Source organism: Quercus robur, chromosome 1, assembly GCF_932294415.1.
Source record: "Quercus robur chromosome 1, dhQueRobu3.1, whole genome shotgun sequence".
NCBI classification, from domain to species: domain Eukaryota; kingdom Viridiplantae; phylum Streptophyta; class Magnoliopsida; order Fagales; family Fagaceae; genus Quercus; species Quercus robur.
The window spans coordinates 36,183,346-36,201,228 of NC_065534.1; the positions used below are offsets into that span (position 1 = coordinate 36,183,346).

A 17,883-nucleotide genomic window follows, 5' to 3' on the forward strand; every position below is an offset into this window, starting at 1 on the left:
ATATCCACGTAGGACTTAGAAAAGCTACCCATGGCTGTGTCCTTCCCCACAACAATAGCTAATTCATCATACATCTCAATTTTTTTGTTTAGATACTTCGCATGCTTTTAATGCGCCTGTAAGGGAGAAAGGAACGTATAATAACAATGCAATAATCACTTCACTCATAAATTCAATATTCAATTCAATATAGATTCCATTAAATGATTTAGGTCAATGATAAAAAAAAATTAAAAAAATATATATATATGTTAGGGAACAGGAGACATAACCCATGATTTTGAAGATAAGTACAACAAAAAATACAATGTACAAATGCTAAGACCAGATTTTACAATAGATCCGCACATGAAAGTTATATTTAAAAAACCTTATAAAAGCAATGGAATCCTAAAAAGAATGACACTATAAATTTCATATAAAGAGGGTACTTGAGCAACCTTGTCTTGTTCTCAATTCATAGATTATAAAAGACAAAAACATATATTATCATTTATATTAAGAAAATATAGTTGGAAGCCATACCATGACTTCTTCTTGGTATGTCTTCGTGTCGCATGTTATCAATTTAGGTTATCATCCCAGCCAAAGCCACTCTTCTTTCTAATAGTCTAAATAGTAGACCACATGGTCCTTAGAGTCCGCATCCGATTTCAACATAAGAGGGGTGGCACTCAACCCCAAATTGGGTAGTTATCTCCTTCGCTACAAGAGCAAAGGAGCCTGCCTTGAAAGTGCTAGATGGCTTGTTGCCCTTTGCAGCCTCCTACACAAGTAGCCTAAGCATCGTTGAGTGCATGGGCGGCAGCCACCTGAACTGCTTGCTGTTGCTCACCTTCTCTTTGCCCTTTGACATTACTACATATGAAAATTGTATAGTGAGAGTAGCATTTAAAAATGAGAGTAGCATTTAGTAATTACGCTCGGAATATGAACAACAAATCAAACACACATACAACCACGCTTATAGATGTGCACAACAGAATGAAACATGCTAACACTGGAAATAACAATGTAATACCATCAAATAACAATGTAATGCTGAAAATATTTTTTCATTACACCACCAGAAGTCTGTAGCAAATACATTGTCTTTACAAAAAAAAAAAAAAAAAAAAAAAAAAAAAAAAAAAAAAACACATTACAATCATAGAAATCTAAATAAAGTACTACTCTCCACTCCTGGTATAATCAGACCACATAGCTTGGCATATCTCATCTCTCTTAACATTCCACTGTCTTCAATGGACTCCCGACGTGATTGTGTTTCTTGTTGGGGGTCACTAGACTCTACTTGGTTCATTGCATCTTCCATAATAGGGTCATTTGGTTCAACCCCCATAATGTGATTATGAACCACACAACATGCTAACACAACTTTCACTTGGGTTTCAAAAGACCAAAATGGTTCTGCATCCAACACTCGAAAACGTTTCTTCAACACTCCAAACCCTCGCTCAATGGTAGTTCTCAATGAAGAGTGTCGGAGGTTGAACAATTCTTGCTCATTCTCAGGAGGACGATCACTAAACTCTTTCAAGTGATATCACACACTCCAATAAGGTGACAATATTCCATTTTTATTACCATACCCAGCATCACCAAGATAATATTTACCTACATATATTCAAAAATAAAACCAAATCACTACTATGCTTAGCAAAACGCACAATATTTATTAAACTAATAAACCAAAAAGGTGAAGTAATCGTATAATACCTTCGGGAATTGAAAATCCTCCTGGCCTAGCAAATGCATCATTTAACACATGTGAATCATGTGCACTGCCTTCCCATCCAGCCAATACATAAGTGAACTTTAAGTCAAAACTAATGGCAGCTCACACATTTTGCGTGGTTCCATCTTTGCGACCACGAAATCTTCCTTGTATTTCAGGTGGCATAGATGCACGAACATGTGTACCATTTATTACTCCAACACAATTCTAATTTTCGACAGACATAATGGTTTAAAATTACACAAATCTTCACAATTTACAAAAATACACAAGTCATAATATTTACCTTAAAATATGGGTAGAACCTTCTGCTATTCCTTATCTTTGGGGGTGTATCTTCGCTACGCAGTCTTATTAGAGCTTTATATAATTTTAGGACCCCCCTAAGGACGACCTTGAAGTATCTATGAACAGTCTAAGTTGATCTATAGATCTGACTACCCATTACATGGAACCTCACATTATGACCAATAATGTGTAAGAAAATGAGCACTTGCTCCGTAACAGACATGTGAATAGTCGGGCGTACGTGCTCCCCCTCAGTGAGGATGTGACATAAGTGGTGGAAAGCTATAGGCTTCATCCTAATTTGATTCACACAATGTCTCTCACTTCCATGCAGAATACTATTTATGTATTCCTCTCTCTCAGCTGCATGATTAACATAAGGTGCCTTAGGCAGTCGTCTACGTCTACGCCTCAATTTCCTTAACAATACAACCCCCACAAGGAGGACAGATGCAACTGAGACAAGAATTGCGGCTTTGGTTTTTTTCTTCATCTAAAAAATCACAAACACTGTGGTCTAAGAGGTATGTAAGCAAGCATGTTATTGATTACACAGTAAATAAAAACAGCCACAAACAGAAAACATCCAAACCACATTGATAACAAGTACCAAATCACATTACATTCTATTTACAATCAATATTTACACCATCACAATACCATCACATTGATAACTGCACATTGATACCATCACAATACCATCACATTGCATTCTATTTACAATCAATATTTACACCATCACAGTACCAACATAAACCACATTGATAACTGCACATAATACCATCACAATCAATATTTACACCAACAAATCACATTGCATTCTATTTCTGTATAATTGTAACACCAACAACAGTTAAATTCTTAAATCAATAATTACAAAATGGATAATTAAAAAAAGTAAATAAAAAAGTAAATAATTATATAAATAAATAAACAAATATATATATATATATATAGATCGGATTCGAGAGGGTAGGTAGGAGGTTGGGTTGTTTATGGGTTTGAGGGAATGTGGATCGGAGGTCAGGTTTTGGTCGGAGGTGTGTGGATCGGACTGAGAAACTCATTCACCGTGGGTCAAATCGGGACTGAGAAATGGAAAGGAAACTCACCGTGGGTCTACGTTTGGCGCTCGTTGGACTGTGGGTGGAGTTGTGAGGAGTGCGTGTGGAGCGCGCGTGGAGTGCGCTGTGAGGAGTGCGTGTGAGGGCTTGTGCTATGAGGAGTGCACTGCTATGAGAGAGCTCAGACCGTGTTGTGTGAGGAGTGGAAATGGTTTGAAGTGAAAATATGGACGGAAATGATTTTACGGGTGTTTTGGGTTATTTTACGGTCAAAGAGGAAAAGCATTCAGTTGACTGAATTTACTGGTTCAACCAAACACTCAAGTTTTACGGAAAAACATTTTCGGAAGTAATTTGAAGCCAAAACAAACATAGCCTTAATTATCGAAAGCCTGGACTTTTTAATTAGGAATGTCAAAATTGTACATAGGTGCAGAATTCAAAAAGGTTACTCCCAATGTATTACTTCCATCCAAGCTCTGTTTAATTCTTTTTAAAGTCCCACAAATAAGAAATTAATAAATACATGGAAGCTTAAGAAGCTAATTGATCTGCAACACGTATCTTGAACCATCGAACAATTTTTATCATTCCATTGAATGCACTTGTTCTACTGCAAGCGTAGGTAAAATGGCCATAGCCTCTCCATCAAGAACAAGAATCTCATCATTCTTAAAGCAACTTGTCTTGAATTTTACTCTGTATCACATAATCAAACATCCAAGTAATTTGATGGTTAAAATCTCTCTTTAGTTTCAAAAAAATTGAAGAATTGCTTTAGTGATGTAGCTTACATGTATCTTTTCTTGTTTTCTTTCAAACTAATCGCTTGTACCACACCTGCCACCTTGTCTCCAACATAGACTGGCAACTTGAAATTCAAGCTTTGGGAAACATATACAGCTCCAGGCTACATATTAAGCATAAAATTAAAAAACATTAGACTATCTTGAAAAGGACAAGTCTTGCAACTGGGATTTACATACCAAAAGGGCTGAAATGTTCTCAGAAACTGAGTCTACAACTAAAATTCCGAGTGATGTTTTGATTAAAATGCCCACAAACGGTGCACCCATGTCACATTATACCCAAAATCTACAATAACAAACCAAAATCATTTAGCCCAATATTTACCTATTCATCATGTTTATTTACAAAAACACAACCATTGACTACAGCTTAGAATTATAATTCTAAGCTGTTGGTACCAAAATACATTTCCTGTAATGAAAGATGTGAGTGAGCTATTCATTATTCATTATGTTGGGATCCATATGAGACCTAAGCTAGTTCACACGTATTAATAGTCTAGATCTTAGTGTTATACAATTGTAGAGAGAAAATATGTAATAGTACATTCCTTCTTTTTCTTCTTTGTTTTAGCTCTAAATGAAATGCTCAGCTACTTCTTGTAGTTGCTCTTCCTTCCAACAATTACTATAACAGGGCAAAGACAAGAAGGCTGTATCAGAAGGAGCAGAGTGGGGAGCGCTAGCCCATTCTCACCCTTTTGATATAATTTTTTTTTTTTTTGATGGACCCTTTTGATAATTTACTACAATAATCTGAATAAGAAAATTAAAAAGTAAAGAAGTGGTAACAAATTCCAAAAGGTGTGACTTACAAAATGGGAAGAAATTATCCGAGGAAATAGGGCAGCAACAAGCATCCCTTGAACAAGTCTATCTTCGAATCCAGCATTTTGAGCAAGCTCAGAATCAAAATGCATAGGATTTGAATCATGACTCACCTTCGAATATTCAAGGACATCTTCATTTGTAAAAATTCTTGCTTGCCTTAAAATATCTCCAGTTTTTAGAACATTAATTGCCGATGAGGAAAAACATCTCAAAGGGAGGACATTAGCTGAAAGTAAACTCCTGATTAACATAGTTGTAGAAGTCTTGAAGAGATTTTTAAATATTGTCTCTCAGATTAAATTGAAGCAAAATTCATCTTAATATTCTCAGCCAAGCACGGCCAAATTAGAGGGATTGTATACATATTAAATGACTTCACCAGTAATAGATTGCACCTCCACAATAGTACAAAAAACTAAGACATCTTTTTAAGTATTTGCACCTGTGACAAAGTAAGAAGCGTAACCATCAACTACATCAACAACTGTGACATGAATATGATATTTGGACAGAATTAGATTTGAGAATAAACATAGAAAGCAAAATTAAGAAAATACCATCTGCAATGACAATAAACTTTGTGAATGGTGTATTTTTTCATGCATACTGATTGACTCAATATATATATATCAATATCTTTTTCATGTTTTATTATAGGCACCCCATTATCTAAAGTCATATCAACATCCTAAATCCATAAAAATCTTAAACCTCTCTCACTTGAAATGACTTGTTACAACTTAAGAATTACACTATTTGCTTGAGTTCTAGTTCTAGACTTTGCTCAACTCTATAACTTTCATATGTAGACAAATACTTCTTAATCATTCAGCTCCATCAAAACCCAATTCCTCCATATTCAATTGTCTGTTTTGACCAACTTAACCCACATTCATTCGAATATCACGAATCAGATTATAATAGTGGGTCAAATAAAATTACATGGAACTCTTAGTTGAGCAGCAAATCCACCATAACCTTCTAACCAAAAGTTGCAGCACACAACTAATTGCATAATAAAGAGAACACTAACTCTTTACCCCTGGAAATCATTGTTTTGGCCAAAAGGGGAGAACCTTAGTATTGTTAAAGGAACACCCTTAGTCCATGCATAACACAAGACCCTAAAAGAGTTTACATTTAAAAAACACAGAAGTAATGGGAATAGCATTTCAAATATAGTTTTTTTACACTCAATCTCCAATCCGTCCTAGGCATCACCCATGAGACAAGAAATAAGAAAAAACAAGGCACCATATTGTTACCTAAATGCCTATAAATAAGCCAGAGACCGAGAGAGATTTGGGTAAACACGTAAAGAATGTATCTATGGGTACATTTGCTGCATTAGCATTTTATCGAACATGTAAAGTGCAGTAGTCGTACAAGTGTTCGATTCAGGACGTTAAAAGATTAGTTGAGCATGGAGTATGAGAAGAAATTTTGGAACATTTTAAATAGAGTGAGTGATTGGGTAAATAAACTACCTTAAATCCAAAAGCTACGCTGTCTCACGCCTCTACTGTTCTTTATTATAGCTGGTGTGAATGTGAATGGCCCTTGTTTCTTTCGCGTTCGGCGCGGCAGCTGCATTCTTAATAAGTTGGAAGTGGCTGAGACCAAGGCGATCAAATGGGCCTTGAGATGGGCCCAAAGTCCGAGATTTATTTATTTATTTATTTAATTTTAAATTTAATAGTTACTTTGGAAGGGGTGATGTAAACTTGGAAGTCATGAACACACAATAATGTGCCAATTAATTTAGGTACAAATACAATAAAAATTTCAACTTGTGACGTCCACTTCTTGATGATTGTTTTTTATTATCATGTCAAGATACCAATTGATTTTTTGTGTAAGTAGAGATCAAACCTTAAATCTCTTATTTAATGATAAGAGACTTTACCAATAGAGTGAATTAAAAGCAACTTTTTTTCAATTAACTCAAAAAATGGGTCAAGTGTCTCATTGAAATATAATTAAGTCCCCATGGTTAAGAAAAACACCATTTTTAGAGAAGTTTTATCACTTTAATAGATGCTCCAGTATACTCTTCCCATGGTTTAAAAAACCAAATAACAACAAATCATACAACATTTTGGGAGTCATCATCAATGACTTTAGTTGAAGGGTTTATACACCCAGCAAAAATAAGGTTGAAGGGTATATAAATTGGCTTTGAATTTCAAGCTCAGGCAAACTTGGGAGATCAAGCCAACAGAAAGAACAGGGCTAGCAGATTTTCAGTTGAGAGAGATAGAGAGCACATTCCTATACACAATCTATACACCGGACTCTTCATATAATTAGAACTAACAGATACCCCAAAACTACAGCTAAGATACGATACCAAACCAACAGATACCCCAAAACTACAGCTAAAATACGACACCAAAATTCTACACAAATCCCCCATAACAAATTTCTTTTCACCAGCTATCTCTAATTAAAGAGAATGTAACACCCTTTTAAGTCAGGATCTATATAGTAAGAGTAAACATTGCAACTCATTAATTGAAATGAAAATCTAAATTAGGTCAAAATATATTAAATAATATAAAACATTTTCTATATAAAATAGTAACTTATACAGCTGAATTCTGAAGAAAACTTTATCTTATAGTAGTCTTAGCATCGCCAAAATCTGCTTCAAGCAGACTCTGCTAAAAACACCTACTCAACTCAAGCAGGGACTAGTGCCCTTGATAACAACAGACAGAGGGGAGAGATGATGTGATGTGACTAGGAAGCAGGGTGCCAACTTCCCACCCAATCTGTTAAACTCGCAACATTTCTGGAAATGTCTTCAATTGTATCGCTCTTTAATGCCGCCACAATGTCCTCTGGATAACTTTCTTTCGCCTCTTGGAGCAGAACTTGAAAGATTTCACACTCAATGTTGTTTGAGAGCTTTGAACCTGTGTAACCTCTGCCACAGAAATGGTTTTTGAGACAATAAGATTAGAGGGAGGGATCAAAAAACAAGTTGAAGATAAAGTGACAAGGAAAAAAGTAAAGCTGGCACAACCTCCTACTCAAGCGATCATACAACACTGTGTTGTCGGTCTGAAGCACAACTACTCGATCAAACCAACGCTCAGGAAAGAAATCACAGCCATGGTAGTCCACAATGTTCCCCCCTTCTTCCATCAAATCCTCAAGCTCATCACAAACCTGCAAAATAAGCATGCTATAACTAGTACCATCACCTAAGCAATGCACATATACAGGACTGAATCCCACCTCCCTCCTTCACCCCTTATTTTAAGAGAGAGAAAGTAGGAGGAGAGGGGAGCCATTTGGTTCCAAGACCATCAGCTATCTTACATTGTTGATTTTATATTACATATCCCTGTTTATTCAGAATACCAAGGATGCTCATATAGTAACATTGATTCTACATAACCATTAGTCAGCAAGAAATTGTGTCAAAAACCTCTCCAATTAGTAAACTATCATAAACCACTTAGAAGGTAAAGTTAAACCCAACATTCAAAAACCCTACGGTAGGATAACAAAAGCAAATGTTTGCTTCATTCAGACGAACCCATGCTGTCTCTGCTATTACAAGACAAGATATACAATATATCCCTTTTTATTATTATTATTATTTTACTGAACAATGTATCCCAGCTTAACGTGGAGACATCATAGACTCATCAAGAGCATAAACAAATGCCTCTAGACTCATCAAGAGCATAAACAAATGCCTCTATCAAATGAACACAAATATTAGTGTAGTTCTACAATTTTCACAAGTATGAAGTTGGTTTTAAGCCCAAAACATCTCAAACAATCTTTTCATCTAAAACTTTTGTGTAAACTTTTCTTCTAACTCCATTTTTCTTGACTTCCCAAGACATTCTGCATATGGCAGACTTAAAACAATGCATTTTAATTACCTCAAATCCAATTTATTTATTCAGTTTTAAGTGTATAGTTCATGTATAACAAAGTTAAATCCTCAACGCTGAACTTTTTTGGTCTAAATTATGCCTTCAGCATCAAATGTAAAAATTTCAATATGAAAAACCAACAGCCCTCTAAGTATCACAACATATATAGAAACAAGTACAATAAGAAATAAGGTTTATAAAATTACGAGGTCTTCATTGATGACGTAACAGTCAAGCTCGTCATCCCAGCCATCATGGAGGTTCTTCTCCTTGACCAAATCACCGATGATAATGTGGCGGAGCTGGGTGGCTTCTGCTAAAGCAGATGATGTCGTTGTCTTGCCCGTCCCAGGCGTTCCTGTCACCAGAATGTTCGGCCCCCTCTTTCTCACACTACCGTTTTGTGCCATGGAAACGAGTCCCTACTGCTTTGGTTATCTTAGTCACTTTCAGACTGTTCTGTCAGTGCTTGTATTACTTCTATGTATGACTAGCTATAAATCTGTGCCACGCACAAAATAGAATTAGATCAAGTACATAAATGCATATAATTCAAGATTATCTACATAATATCAGTTATCTTATATGTACAAAAAAGAAGAAATTAAATTTTTTTTTTTTTATTATATGTAAAATGTAATGAATATTTATTTTAAAGGTTATTAGAAATTATATTTGAAAAACTTTTAATGTAGCAGCATGGAGATTGGCTGAGCCACCCAGTTAGTAACTCAGCTAGGAGAAGATAAAGTTTGGCAGGAAACAATTCCGAATTGTTTATGAAATGTAATACAAACTGATGTAAATCTTTAAGTTTCTTTAATCTAATAAAACTTTCTGCTATTTTATTAGAAAAAACAATCATCACAATTCCCTTAAAAAAAAAACCAAACAAGAGGAGCACACTTCAAACTAGAAACCTTCAACAACTAAGCAAACTTCTAATTGCACCAATACAGATTCCAAATATGCAAAATACAACCCAAATCACCCAAAAGAGTCCATTTGGTTAGGCAATTTGGGAGCCTAAAAGAGCATTTTTAAAACCTAAAATGCCATTTCGCAACAGCAACTCATCATAGCCTTTTTTTTTTCTTTTTTTTACAAAGGCTCATTTTAAACCCAAAACGCCGTTTCGCAACAGCTTATACAAACGCACCCAAAACATATTACATCAATTAAGCAAAACAATCTAAAACGCAAGCAACACGTACCAGAAAATACAAAGCAATACAAAAGAAAAAAAATCCATCAAAAATTTAATTGAAATAATAAGTCCATTGAAATGTAATGAAATTAGGATTCCATGTTACTATATGAGCTTAGATTGAATAAAAATAAGCTACTGATTATAGGTTGCATTTGGAAGTAGGTCATGAATAAGAAATGTTTGATAAATAACAGAACTAAAAATAAACAGATATTGAATTTTCACATTGCAAACAATATCTTTTGAAAGAGAAACTCATACCTGCGAATGCGAATGCGAGGGCGAAGGCGACGGCGACAGGTAGTTTCGACGGGAATTTGTTTGATTAGGAAATTAGGGGTTTTGTTTGGGGCACCGAATTGGAATTTTGGGGGAATTCAGTCCGTTACCATTTGGGAGGTTTTCTTTATTAGGCCCGATATATTCAAACAAATACCCGAGTTATAAGTATCGGCCCAAGTCAAAAGGCTCTAAGGTTTTTTTTTTTTTTTAGTTAGAATGAAAAATGATACTATTTGAACCTGGATATTTTCATTTTAAAGATTAAGAAATGTCAACTAATTGAGTAAGTTTTTTTTGACAACAAGCTATAAGGCTTAAATTTAAACAAATAATAGTTTTAGTTTAGAATCTAACAATATGCTATGATCCTGATCAAGATTTTTTTTTTTTAAGAATTATAATTTGATAGTTGTGGGGGGAAGGGGATTTGAACTTTGAATATTTGACATCTTCTTTAAAAAGACCAAGGTGTACCATTTGACCTATAAGAATTTTGACATCGGAATTGAGCTTCTAACAATCTTATATTTTTTACTTATAAAACTAAAAACAATTTCATTTTTGTGCATTTAGGAGATGCATCATCTCATAACATGCGATGAGAGACATCATGAATATACTAAATCCAAGAGATTATTATTGTCTCTCCTCTTGCATCCAAACATGCATTGCAAGATGATATTGAAAGTGAGTGAACATGACATTAAAAATGAATTGTATGAAATTTTTGTCATTAAATTGACAGCCTTAGTTTTAACTTTGTTCATGCCTGAAGCATGATGGATTTGAATCTCCAGTCTCTAAGCTCTATGACAATGAGAGAAGGGGAACAATTTGAGAGAGAGAGAGAGAGAGAGAGAGAGAGAGAGAGAGAGAGAGAGAGAGAGAGAGAGAGAGAGAGAGAGAGCCCAAAATGTTTTCAGCTATTTTTATATAATTTTTCATTGACGGAAAACTTTTTCTATTGTCTAACATTTTAAGATGCACAAAACATTTTATGCAAACTGCAGGCTCTACATTTTGTACCATAGTCCCTCTTACTATACGAGGAGTAGTTGCTTTTTTAAAAGAATTCAATAATGTTGTTAAAAGTTCTTAGTTTTTAGTTTTTTGCTTTCCTTTTTTGTTTCAGCCTTTTTTGGATTTTTTTTTTTTTTTAACAAAATTAACTTTATTGGAAAAAAGAAAAAAAAGATAGCGTCTAGCTTTTTGTTACATATTTTTAATATAAAAGTTATCAAAAACTATTATCTTTTGATAAACATTATGCAAATAAGTTATCATAAACTACAATGTTCCCAAATGCACACCCATGTTTACTCTATACTAACAAATAATTCTCCCTCTGGTTTTCGGAGTTCATATTCCCAAATAGCTACAATGACTAAAATGAAAATACGTCTTGCAGTTTATTAGCTCTCCCAAGGAAAGCATCAACGATAATTTCATTACATTGCAAATTCAAGGGGCTATTTCTGAGTCAAATAACAACCACAAAATGCACGCTTATGCTTGCACACATCACCTTTGAGGACACAGTCACACACCCACACGAAAAAGAGAGAGAGATGTATATGATAATGAAAAGTACAATCAGCTAATCAATTTTACAACAATGAATATCATCACCTACAACAGATACATTTGATGCATAAATAAGACATATAATACATAATTATAGCACATCCCTAACAACAGACCCAATAGCTAGCCCATATGGCTCTGGTCAGCATATACGGCAAAGAAGCTTGAATAAAACTGTAGCCTCTTTGCGGAAAGGTTGCATGATCTGCTTACTGCAACATTATTGAGGATGCTAATCAAAGCAATGTAGGAGAAGGTCAGCGCCTTCTCTAGCTTGGTGTACTATTTGGATTGTCAGTAATAGGGCCTTGTGTATTATCGGGGTTAGTGTTAGTAGGACAGACACAAGAAAATTCACAAAACCAGCATTTCCAGCGCTCTTCCTTTGGAGTGCAATTGGCTTCTCGCTCTCCCAGCCAAAACTCAAGGCAGCTCATAATTTGACTCTTGAGCCAATCAGAGTCATATGCAAACCGATCTTCACCAAGCACTGAATTATCTTTTTGGTATTCATATCTGCCCCAAACCAACCAAATAAATATCTTGCTATAAGAATGGTATAAGCTGTTGCTAAATATAGGTCCCAGACATGAAGAAACTTTCATTTATTCTACACAATCAACTCCTTAGTATGATTAGTGAGTTTGCTAGTGTGGACCATTATGGTTCCCATCCAACATCTTTTATTATGTATTCCAAAGACTAACTAAAATACATTCCAAGGCACTTTCATGTTCATGCATCTCAATGACAGCTCCTATAATTTCAGCTATGAAAAATGGGCAACCTGTTAATGACGTGGCTTGAACTTAATGAGGAATGAGGTGCATTAATTGCACATAATGCCACATATGAATTTAATAGTCCAGTGTGAGGTTGGCTATTTTAACAAAGTTTGAGTGGTACTAGAATACCACCATGCCAACTTAGTTGGCTTCTCCAACTATATATATATTCAGTCTTTCATTTTATGTCAAGCAGCAAATAGTCAAAAGCTAAATTCTCTTATCTTGAGCTTTTGTGAAAAAAGAGCTCTTTGGGTGTGTTTAGAGTTTGCATGTTGTGCCACTATTGTAATCTCCTTATTTTCTTAGTGAAACTTTCTCCTCAATGCCATTGTGGATGTAGGCCTAAGGCTGAACAACATAAATCTCTATGTTCACTATGTGACTGTTGGTTCTACTTTTTTTATTCTATTTCATATAAACCCACTATTATTGACTATATTAACTACAATTGGTATCAAAACTCCGCTACCTCAACACAAACAATACTCATATAAAGAAATCACCAACATTAATTTTGCATTTACCTCAATAACAGCTCGTGTTTAGCAGGGGACAGCTTGCTACATATATTTCTATAACATCTCACCACATCATCAAGGGTCTGCACAGCCAAAGTAAAATAACAAACTATAAAAGCATGATTTTGGAGTTGTTAGTTATGCAAAACTCTTTAACTTGACCCTACATTGTTCACCATTCTATAATTATGTATGGATTCATCCCATTTGCTTGGTAAGTATGTGACTAAATGAATCACTAACTATGAACCCAATAACAGAATGAAAAAGAAACACCCATCGTTGTAAGCACTCCTTGAATACTATGATATGACTATAATTTCCACCTAAAAAGGTGTCCCAGAAATACATAAAATGATAAAGAGAACATCATGCAATATGGCATCTCTGATTTCTAGATTGAAGTAACTAATAATTCAAGACTGAGAGGATCTTTACCTTCACAGGGAACCCTGACTTAGCTGTGTTCTCTCTGATTTCTTTGGATAAGATATAATATAGATCCAAGGAAAAGAAATCAAAAAACTGTTTTGAAGGGAAGCTATCAGCTACTAAATTGTCCCACAGATACTTGTAGCACATTAACTGAAGCCTGTAGATAGAAATGTGCACATCATGATTTTGTGTTGATGCAGTAGCTTACAGCTGCTCACGTCAATCACTCTGAACCATAAGCATTTTAATTTGTATACCTTCCATTTCTTCTCTGTGGTTCTGCAGGAAGTGTATCTTGCACACGAGTCTTGATGTCAACTAAGATCGGGTTTCTATCAGTTTCAGTTACTGGCATTCGAACCTCATCAACCATTCCCACCATCCAGACACCTTCTGCAAAGCCTATTCTGGTGTAGTATAGTCCATCAGAAAGGTAAAAAGAAATATTAAAGATCAGTTCTCCATTTTTTTTATTGCCCTCTTATCAAATTTTAGAAAACCATTGTCTCAGTTAAAAACAGGAAAAAAATTATATGTATATAATCATCATCATCACCATAATATTACCAAACTAACCCCATTGCTTTGCCAAAGGCAAGGGGATGATTTATAAATTTCTTCTTCACCGTTCATTTTCCATATAGATTTTAAATATCCAAAACATTAAAACAATGATTTTAAATGATTAGTACTGTTCCAATGACATTTTTAAGACAATGATTCTTAGATTAAGATACAGATACATGTCACATTGAACTCAATTTTAAGGTCAGCATCTTTACAATCTCAGATTCACATTCAGGCCATACCATTGGTTCATATCAGGGTCTCAGGGTAAAATTATTCCCCTGAACATTATATTTATATATATTCTACTATATGCCTTGTAAGAAAAAACAGGATATTTGAAAGTCTGGATAGATCTCCCATTAAAAAATCTAACCTAAAGCCCTTTTGTGGCCAACAGAATTTTGTTAACAACCACAATCAGGGGAAAATAATTATATGCCATGTGATGGTTGGAAGATATTTAAACCATGAGGAGCAGGAAATTGAATTAGATTTAACCACACAGGATTGAACTTACAGTGGCAGCTCTCGTGTTAATCCGTCAAGCAATAATTGATTTGCACCAATTATAAAATTCGTAAGCTTCACAGCCCATGCATCCTCAACTGATTTGACATGAAGATCCACTTTTTTTACAACCTACCCAGAAATCCAATCAGGATCAGATTATTGTACAAAGTGAGTTTGGGAGGACAAACAAAGTGACCAACAGAAAACAAAGCATTCAGTTTGCTGACCAAAATGTGTAGAAAAAAAATTATTTAGTTGATGTCTAATATGTAATTACTATGTCCAAGTATGCTATCTATGTCCTCCGTCACTTTGCAAATATTACTAACACCAATTATTTACTTACCAAAAAAAGGGCACCTTAGAAAAGAAAATGTTAAATATGCCAAATTGTATACCTCTTCTTCAAGTTTTGCATGGCGAGCTCGACCTATTTTCATAGCTTCAGTATTCTTTCTCTGGCCAAAGAGAAGACGAAACTCCATTTGTTTTTCACACCATTCCTATCATGATCATGAAATGAGAATGAAAGTGATATGAGTATGTTTCAAATTTGAAAATTTGCATGGACTAATAACTTCGCTTCACTAAATCAAATAATAATGAACAAATTAGAAAATTTTCTACAACAAAACACGACATATTAAGCTTGAATTTTCAGTTGGCACATATGATTTAAAATCTTAAAAGGGCCAAAAAATATACGAAGAGAGAGGGATAAATTCTGGGTAGTTCCTAATTGCCAGCACAACCTTTTACTGTTAGATTTGCAATCCTCCTAGGTGTGATTTCAAACATTATTCACTGATAGGCATTGTGAGAGTACTCAGCTGGTTGGGTAGTAGAAGAGAATTTAATAGAAATTGAAAATACAGTTTAGTAGTTTGGGTTGCCTATAGAAGGGCTGCCAAATAAATAAATAGATGCCTGCAAAACCAGCGACTGAAATGGATGTCTGATCCACAAGAATATGTGTTTCCACCAATTAGCATGAAGGATGTCCCCTCCTGTTTTTTCATATCAGCTTACTCTCTTACTTATGAGCTATATGCGTACATTTTCCCACCTTACCGGATGCTCAGTAGATGACTGACAAGAGGAATCTAATCAAGGAGTTTGGAATGAGAAAAAGAAATGCCATATTCATAAGAGTCAATTTGATGTAAACCATTCAAGACAGTAAGGCCATACAATACACAAGCAAGATCAAGATGATGGGCTGGCAGACTTGAACCTATACAATTTGAACTTCATGGAGGTGAAGTCGATTGCTTAACTACATCCTGAAGCATCTGATTCACAACAACAAAGGCATCATTGCACATGAGATGAGGCTAGTACTAATTAAATTCACGGTTTTGAATAATATTCCCAAACAAAGTCATATAGACATATACATCAATCAATGTGTCACAATGTAATCTTCAAAGGTCAAACTACAATTAAACATGAAAATTAACAAAAATAAATCAAACCCATTTCCCAAACCCCTCCAAAAAAAGAACTCCATACCGTTGCAGTGATATCTCTGACAAACAAGCCAGTCTTGTTCCTAAAGCGGTGGAAAAACGAGTCAGCCAATCTGCTCTTCTTCTTCTGGTTACTCCTAAGGCTTCCCAAATCTTCAATATCGGAGGGTTCTGTACAAAACGAGATCCTTCTTTTGGCTCGGAGGGTGATTGACTGAATAGACCTCGCGTTTCTCTGGAACTCATACTGAGAGTGAGAGCGAGACTGAGAGGTTGAACAAATTGCAGGGACTGCAGAGGAAGAGAGTGAAGAGCGAGTAGAGGCCAAGGAAGCTTCAATGGAAGCCATTTCTTCTTCGCTCACGAGCACAGAGGCTGTAGAGGAAGAGAGTAAAGTGCATGTGGATGCTAAGGCAGCTTCAATGGAAGCCATTTCTTCTTCGCTAACGAGCTCAGCGACTGTAGAGGAAGATAGAGAAGAGCTAGTGGAGGCTAAGGCAGCTTCAATGGAAGCCATTTCTTCTTCACTCACGAGCTCGGTTGGAATGTCAACACCACTATTGTTGCTATTGTAGTTGGTGGTGGTGTTAAAGGGTAACTCGGAGTGTGACTCGTTCATTTTTGCGAGAGCTAGCTAGGCTATGAGAGAGAGAGAGTCGAGGAGGAGAAATGAAATGAACGTTGGCAATGATTGTAAAAATAGTCGTTACAGGTGTGGAATCTTTTTAAACATTTTATAGCTTCCTTTGGTATGAAGGTTCCTGGGTTTCAGACCCGTTGGCGTTGGGTTGTGTTGTACTTGTACGAATGGAAAACGAAGTCGAAAAAGCTACAATTATTAAGCTCTTCTAAAAACTATTAATGCAGTTTCCTGGGGCATTAATGGCTTAAACAAGTTTGTTAATCAGATTAAGTTGAATCTTTACGCCTTTTACTTTTATGGATTCCCTTGACTTTCAGGAGCTAAAATATTGTGAGTGGTTCACTTTTTCTCGTGGAAAGTCGAAAACTACGGCCATGTTTGGTTCGAGGGTCCTCAATTTTCATATATATATATATATATATATATATATATATATATATTTATTTATTTATTTATTTTGGCAACTCAATTTTCAACGTTCAAATCTCTTCATTCAAAATGGTAAGAAAAAATGAAAGTTAGAGAGAAATGAGAGAAAAATAAAAAATAAAAAATAAAGGCGGGTAGTGAACAGTAGTGTAACTGGCTGTTGGTAAGCATTATTTCTCTGCCACTTATGGCGACTTTACATGTGGGTAGTAACCAATTAGTTCAATAGAATTATTACATTGTCATTGTAATTCTATTGTCATAATTTAAAAACACTAAAATTTGTTATCATTTTCAATTACTCTGACTTTTTTTTTTTGGTTATGAGCGATGAAAAGTGAGAAAGAAAATCAAGCCTAACAGGTTGAAATGACGTAGGTCCAAAACAAAAAAATTAAAAGTGATGAGAATTGAATAATAAGCGATAAAAATTACTCAAACCAAACATGTCCTACATGGTTCCATCCCTATGCTCCTACTTTAGAAAAGAACTACATGGAGCCTTAATAAGTACACAAAGAACTCTGTTCTCTCTTTTCTTTTCTTTTTTTTTTTTCTTTTTTTTTTAAATTATTGTTGTACTTTGCTTAGGGACGAAACATTAATAAGTAAGCAAAGTAGAACATGCAAAGGTTGTTCTAATAGTGGAGATGCAAAGTATGATGGCTGAGTTGTGGGCGTTGAGAGATGGCCTATATTTAGCCATTCAACGGGGAATAAACTTTCTTGAAGTGGAACTTGATGCCAAGGTAATAGTGAAGATGCTTAACAACACTGATTGTTCTAACAGAAAACACTCTCCTCTATTACATGTGTACG

At 35.1% G+C, this 17,883-nt stretch overlaps 3 protein-coding genes across 4 annotated transcripts; all 3 read right to left on the reverse strand.

Annotated features, from left to right (window-relative positions):
* Positions 1–3,471: 3,471 nt before the first annotated feature.
* Positions 3,472–6,373, reverse strand: LOC126733360 (uncharacterized). The gene is made up of 4 exons (XM_050436622.1): positions 6,218–6,373; positions 4,715–5,172; positions 3,885–4,000; positions 3,472–3,789 (listed from the first exon to the last, which is right to left on the reverse strand). Exons 2-4 carry the CDS (start codon positions 4,979–4,981, stop codon positions 3,678–3,680), a joined length of 495 nt encoding a protein of 164 aa, XP_050292579.1. The 5' UTR covers positions 4,982–5,172; positions 6,218–6,373; the 3' UTR covers positions 3,472–3,677.
* An 871-nt stretch (positions 6,374–7,244) lies between these two features.
* Positions 7,245–10,265, reverse strand: LOC126733367 (adenylate kinase isoenzyme 6 homolog). 2 transcript variants are annotated; one of them, XM_050436641.1, is made up of 4 exons: positions 10,098–10,265; positions 8,833–9,128; positions 7,759–7,904; positions 7,245–7,648 (listed from the first exon to the last, which is right to left on the reverse strand). In XM_050436641.1, exons 2-4 carry the CDS (start codon positions 9,034–9,036, stop codon positions 7,624–7,626), a joined length of 375 nt encoding a protein of 124 aa, XP_050292598.1. In that variant the 5' UTR covers positions 9,037–9,128; positions 10,098–10,265; the 3' UTR covers positions 7,245–7,623. The 2 variants fall into 2 exon arrangements, with proteins under 2 accessions (XP_050292598.1, XP_050292591.1); XM_050436634.1 differs by having other exon boundaries at positions 7,245–7,659; positions 10,098–10,264.
* A 1,424-nt stretch (positions 10,266–11,689) lies between these two features.
* Positions 11,690–16,851, reverse strand: LOC126733383 (exonuclease V, chloroplastic-like). Its single transcript, XM_050436687.1, has 7 exons — positions 16,036–16,851; positions 14,922–15,026; positions 14,531–14,652; positions 13,701–13,850; positions 13,447–13,600; positions 13,015–13,091; positions 11,690–12,218 (listed from the first exon to the last, which is right to left on the reverse strand). The coding sequence occupies exons 1-7, from the start codon at positions 16,609–16,611 to the stop codon at positions 11,972–11,974; spliced, it is 1,431 nt and encodes a 476-aa protein (XP_050292644.1). The 5' UTR covers positions 16,612–16,851; the 3' UTR covers positions 11,690–11,971.
* Positions 16,852–17,883: the final 1,032 nt, after the last annotated feature.

Coding starts and splice junctions, on each gene's coding strand:
- LOC126733367 (XM_050436634.1), bottom strand. CDS start 9,036: ATGGCACAAAACGGTAGTGTGAGAAAGAGGGGGCCGAACATTCTGGTG. Junction 7,905..8,832: donor ACGTCATCAATGAAGACCTC/GTAATTTTATAA, acceptor CTTATTTTGCAG/GTTTGTGATGAGCTTGAGGA. Junction 7,660..7,758: donor TATGATCGCTTGAGTAGGAG/GTTGTGCCAGCT, acceptor TTTCTGTGGCAG/AGGTTACACAGGTTCAAAGC.
- LOC126733383 (XM_050436687.1), bottom strand. CDS start 16,611: ATGAACGAGTCACACTCCGAGTTACCCTTTAACACCACCACCAACTAC. Junction 14,653..14,921: donor ATGCAAAACTTGAAGAAGAG/GTATACAATTTG, acceptor ATTTCTGGGTAG/GTTGTAAAAAAAGTGGATCT. Junction 13,092..13,446: donor AGTCAGGGTTCCCTGTGAAG/GTAAAGATCCTC, acceptor TTGGCTGTGCAG/ACCCTTGATGATGTGGTGAG.
- LOC126733360 (XM_050436622.1), bottom strand. CDS start 4,981: ATGTTAATCAGGAGTTTACTTTCAGCTAATGTCCTCCCTTTGAGATGT. Junction 4,001..4,714: donor GGATAATTTCTTCCCATTTT/GTAAGTCACACC, acceptor CTTAATATGTAG/CCTGGAGCTGTATATGTTTC. Junction 3,790..3,884: donor GAAAACAAGAAAAGATACAT/GTAAGCTACATC, acceptor TATGTGATACAG/AGTAAAATTCAAGACAAGTT.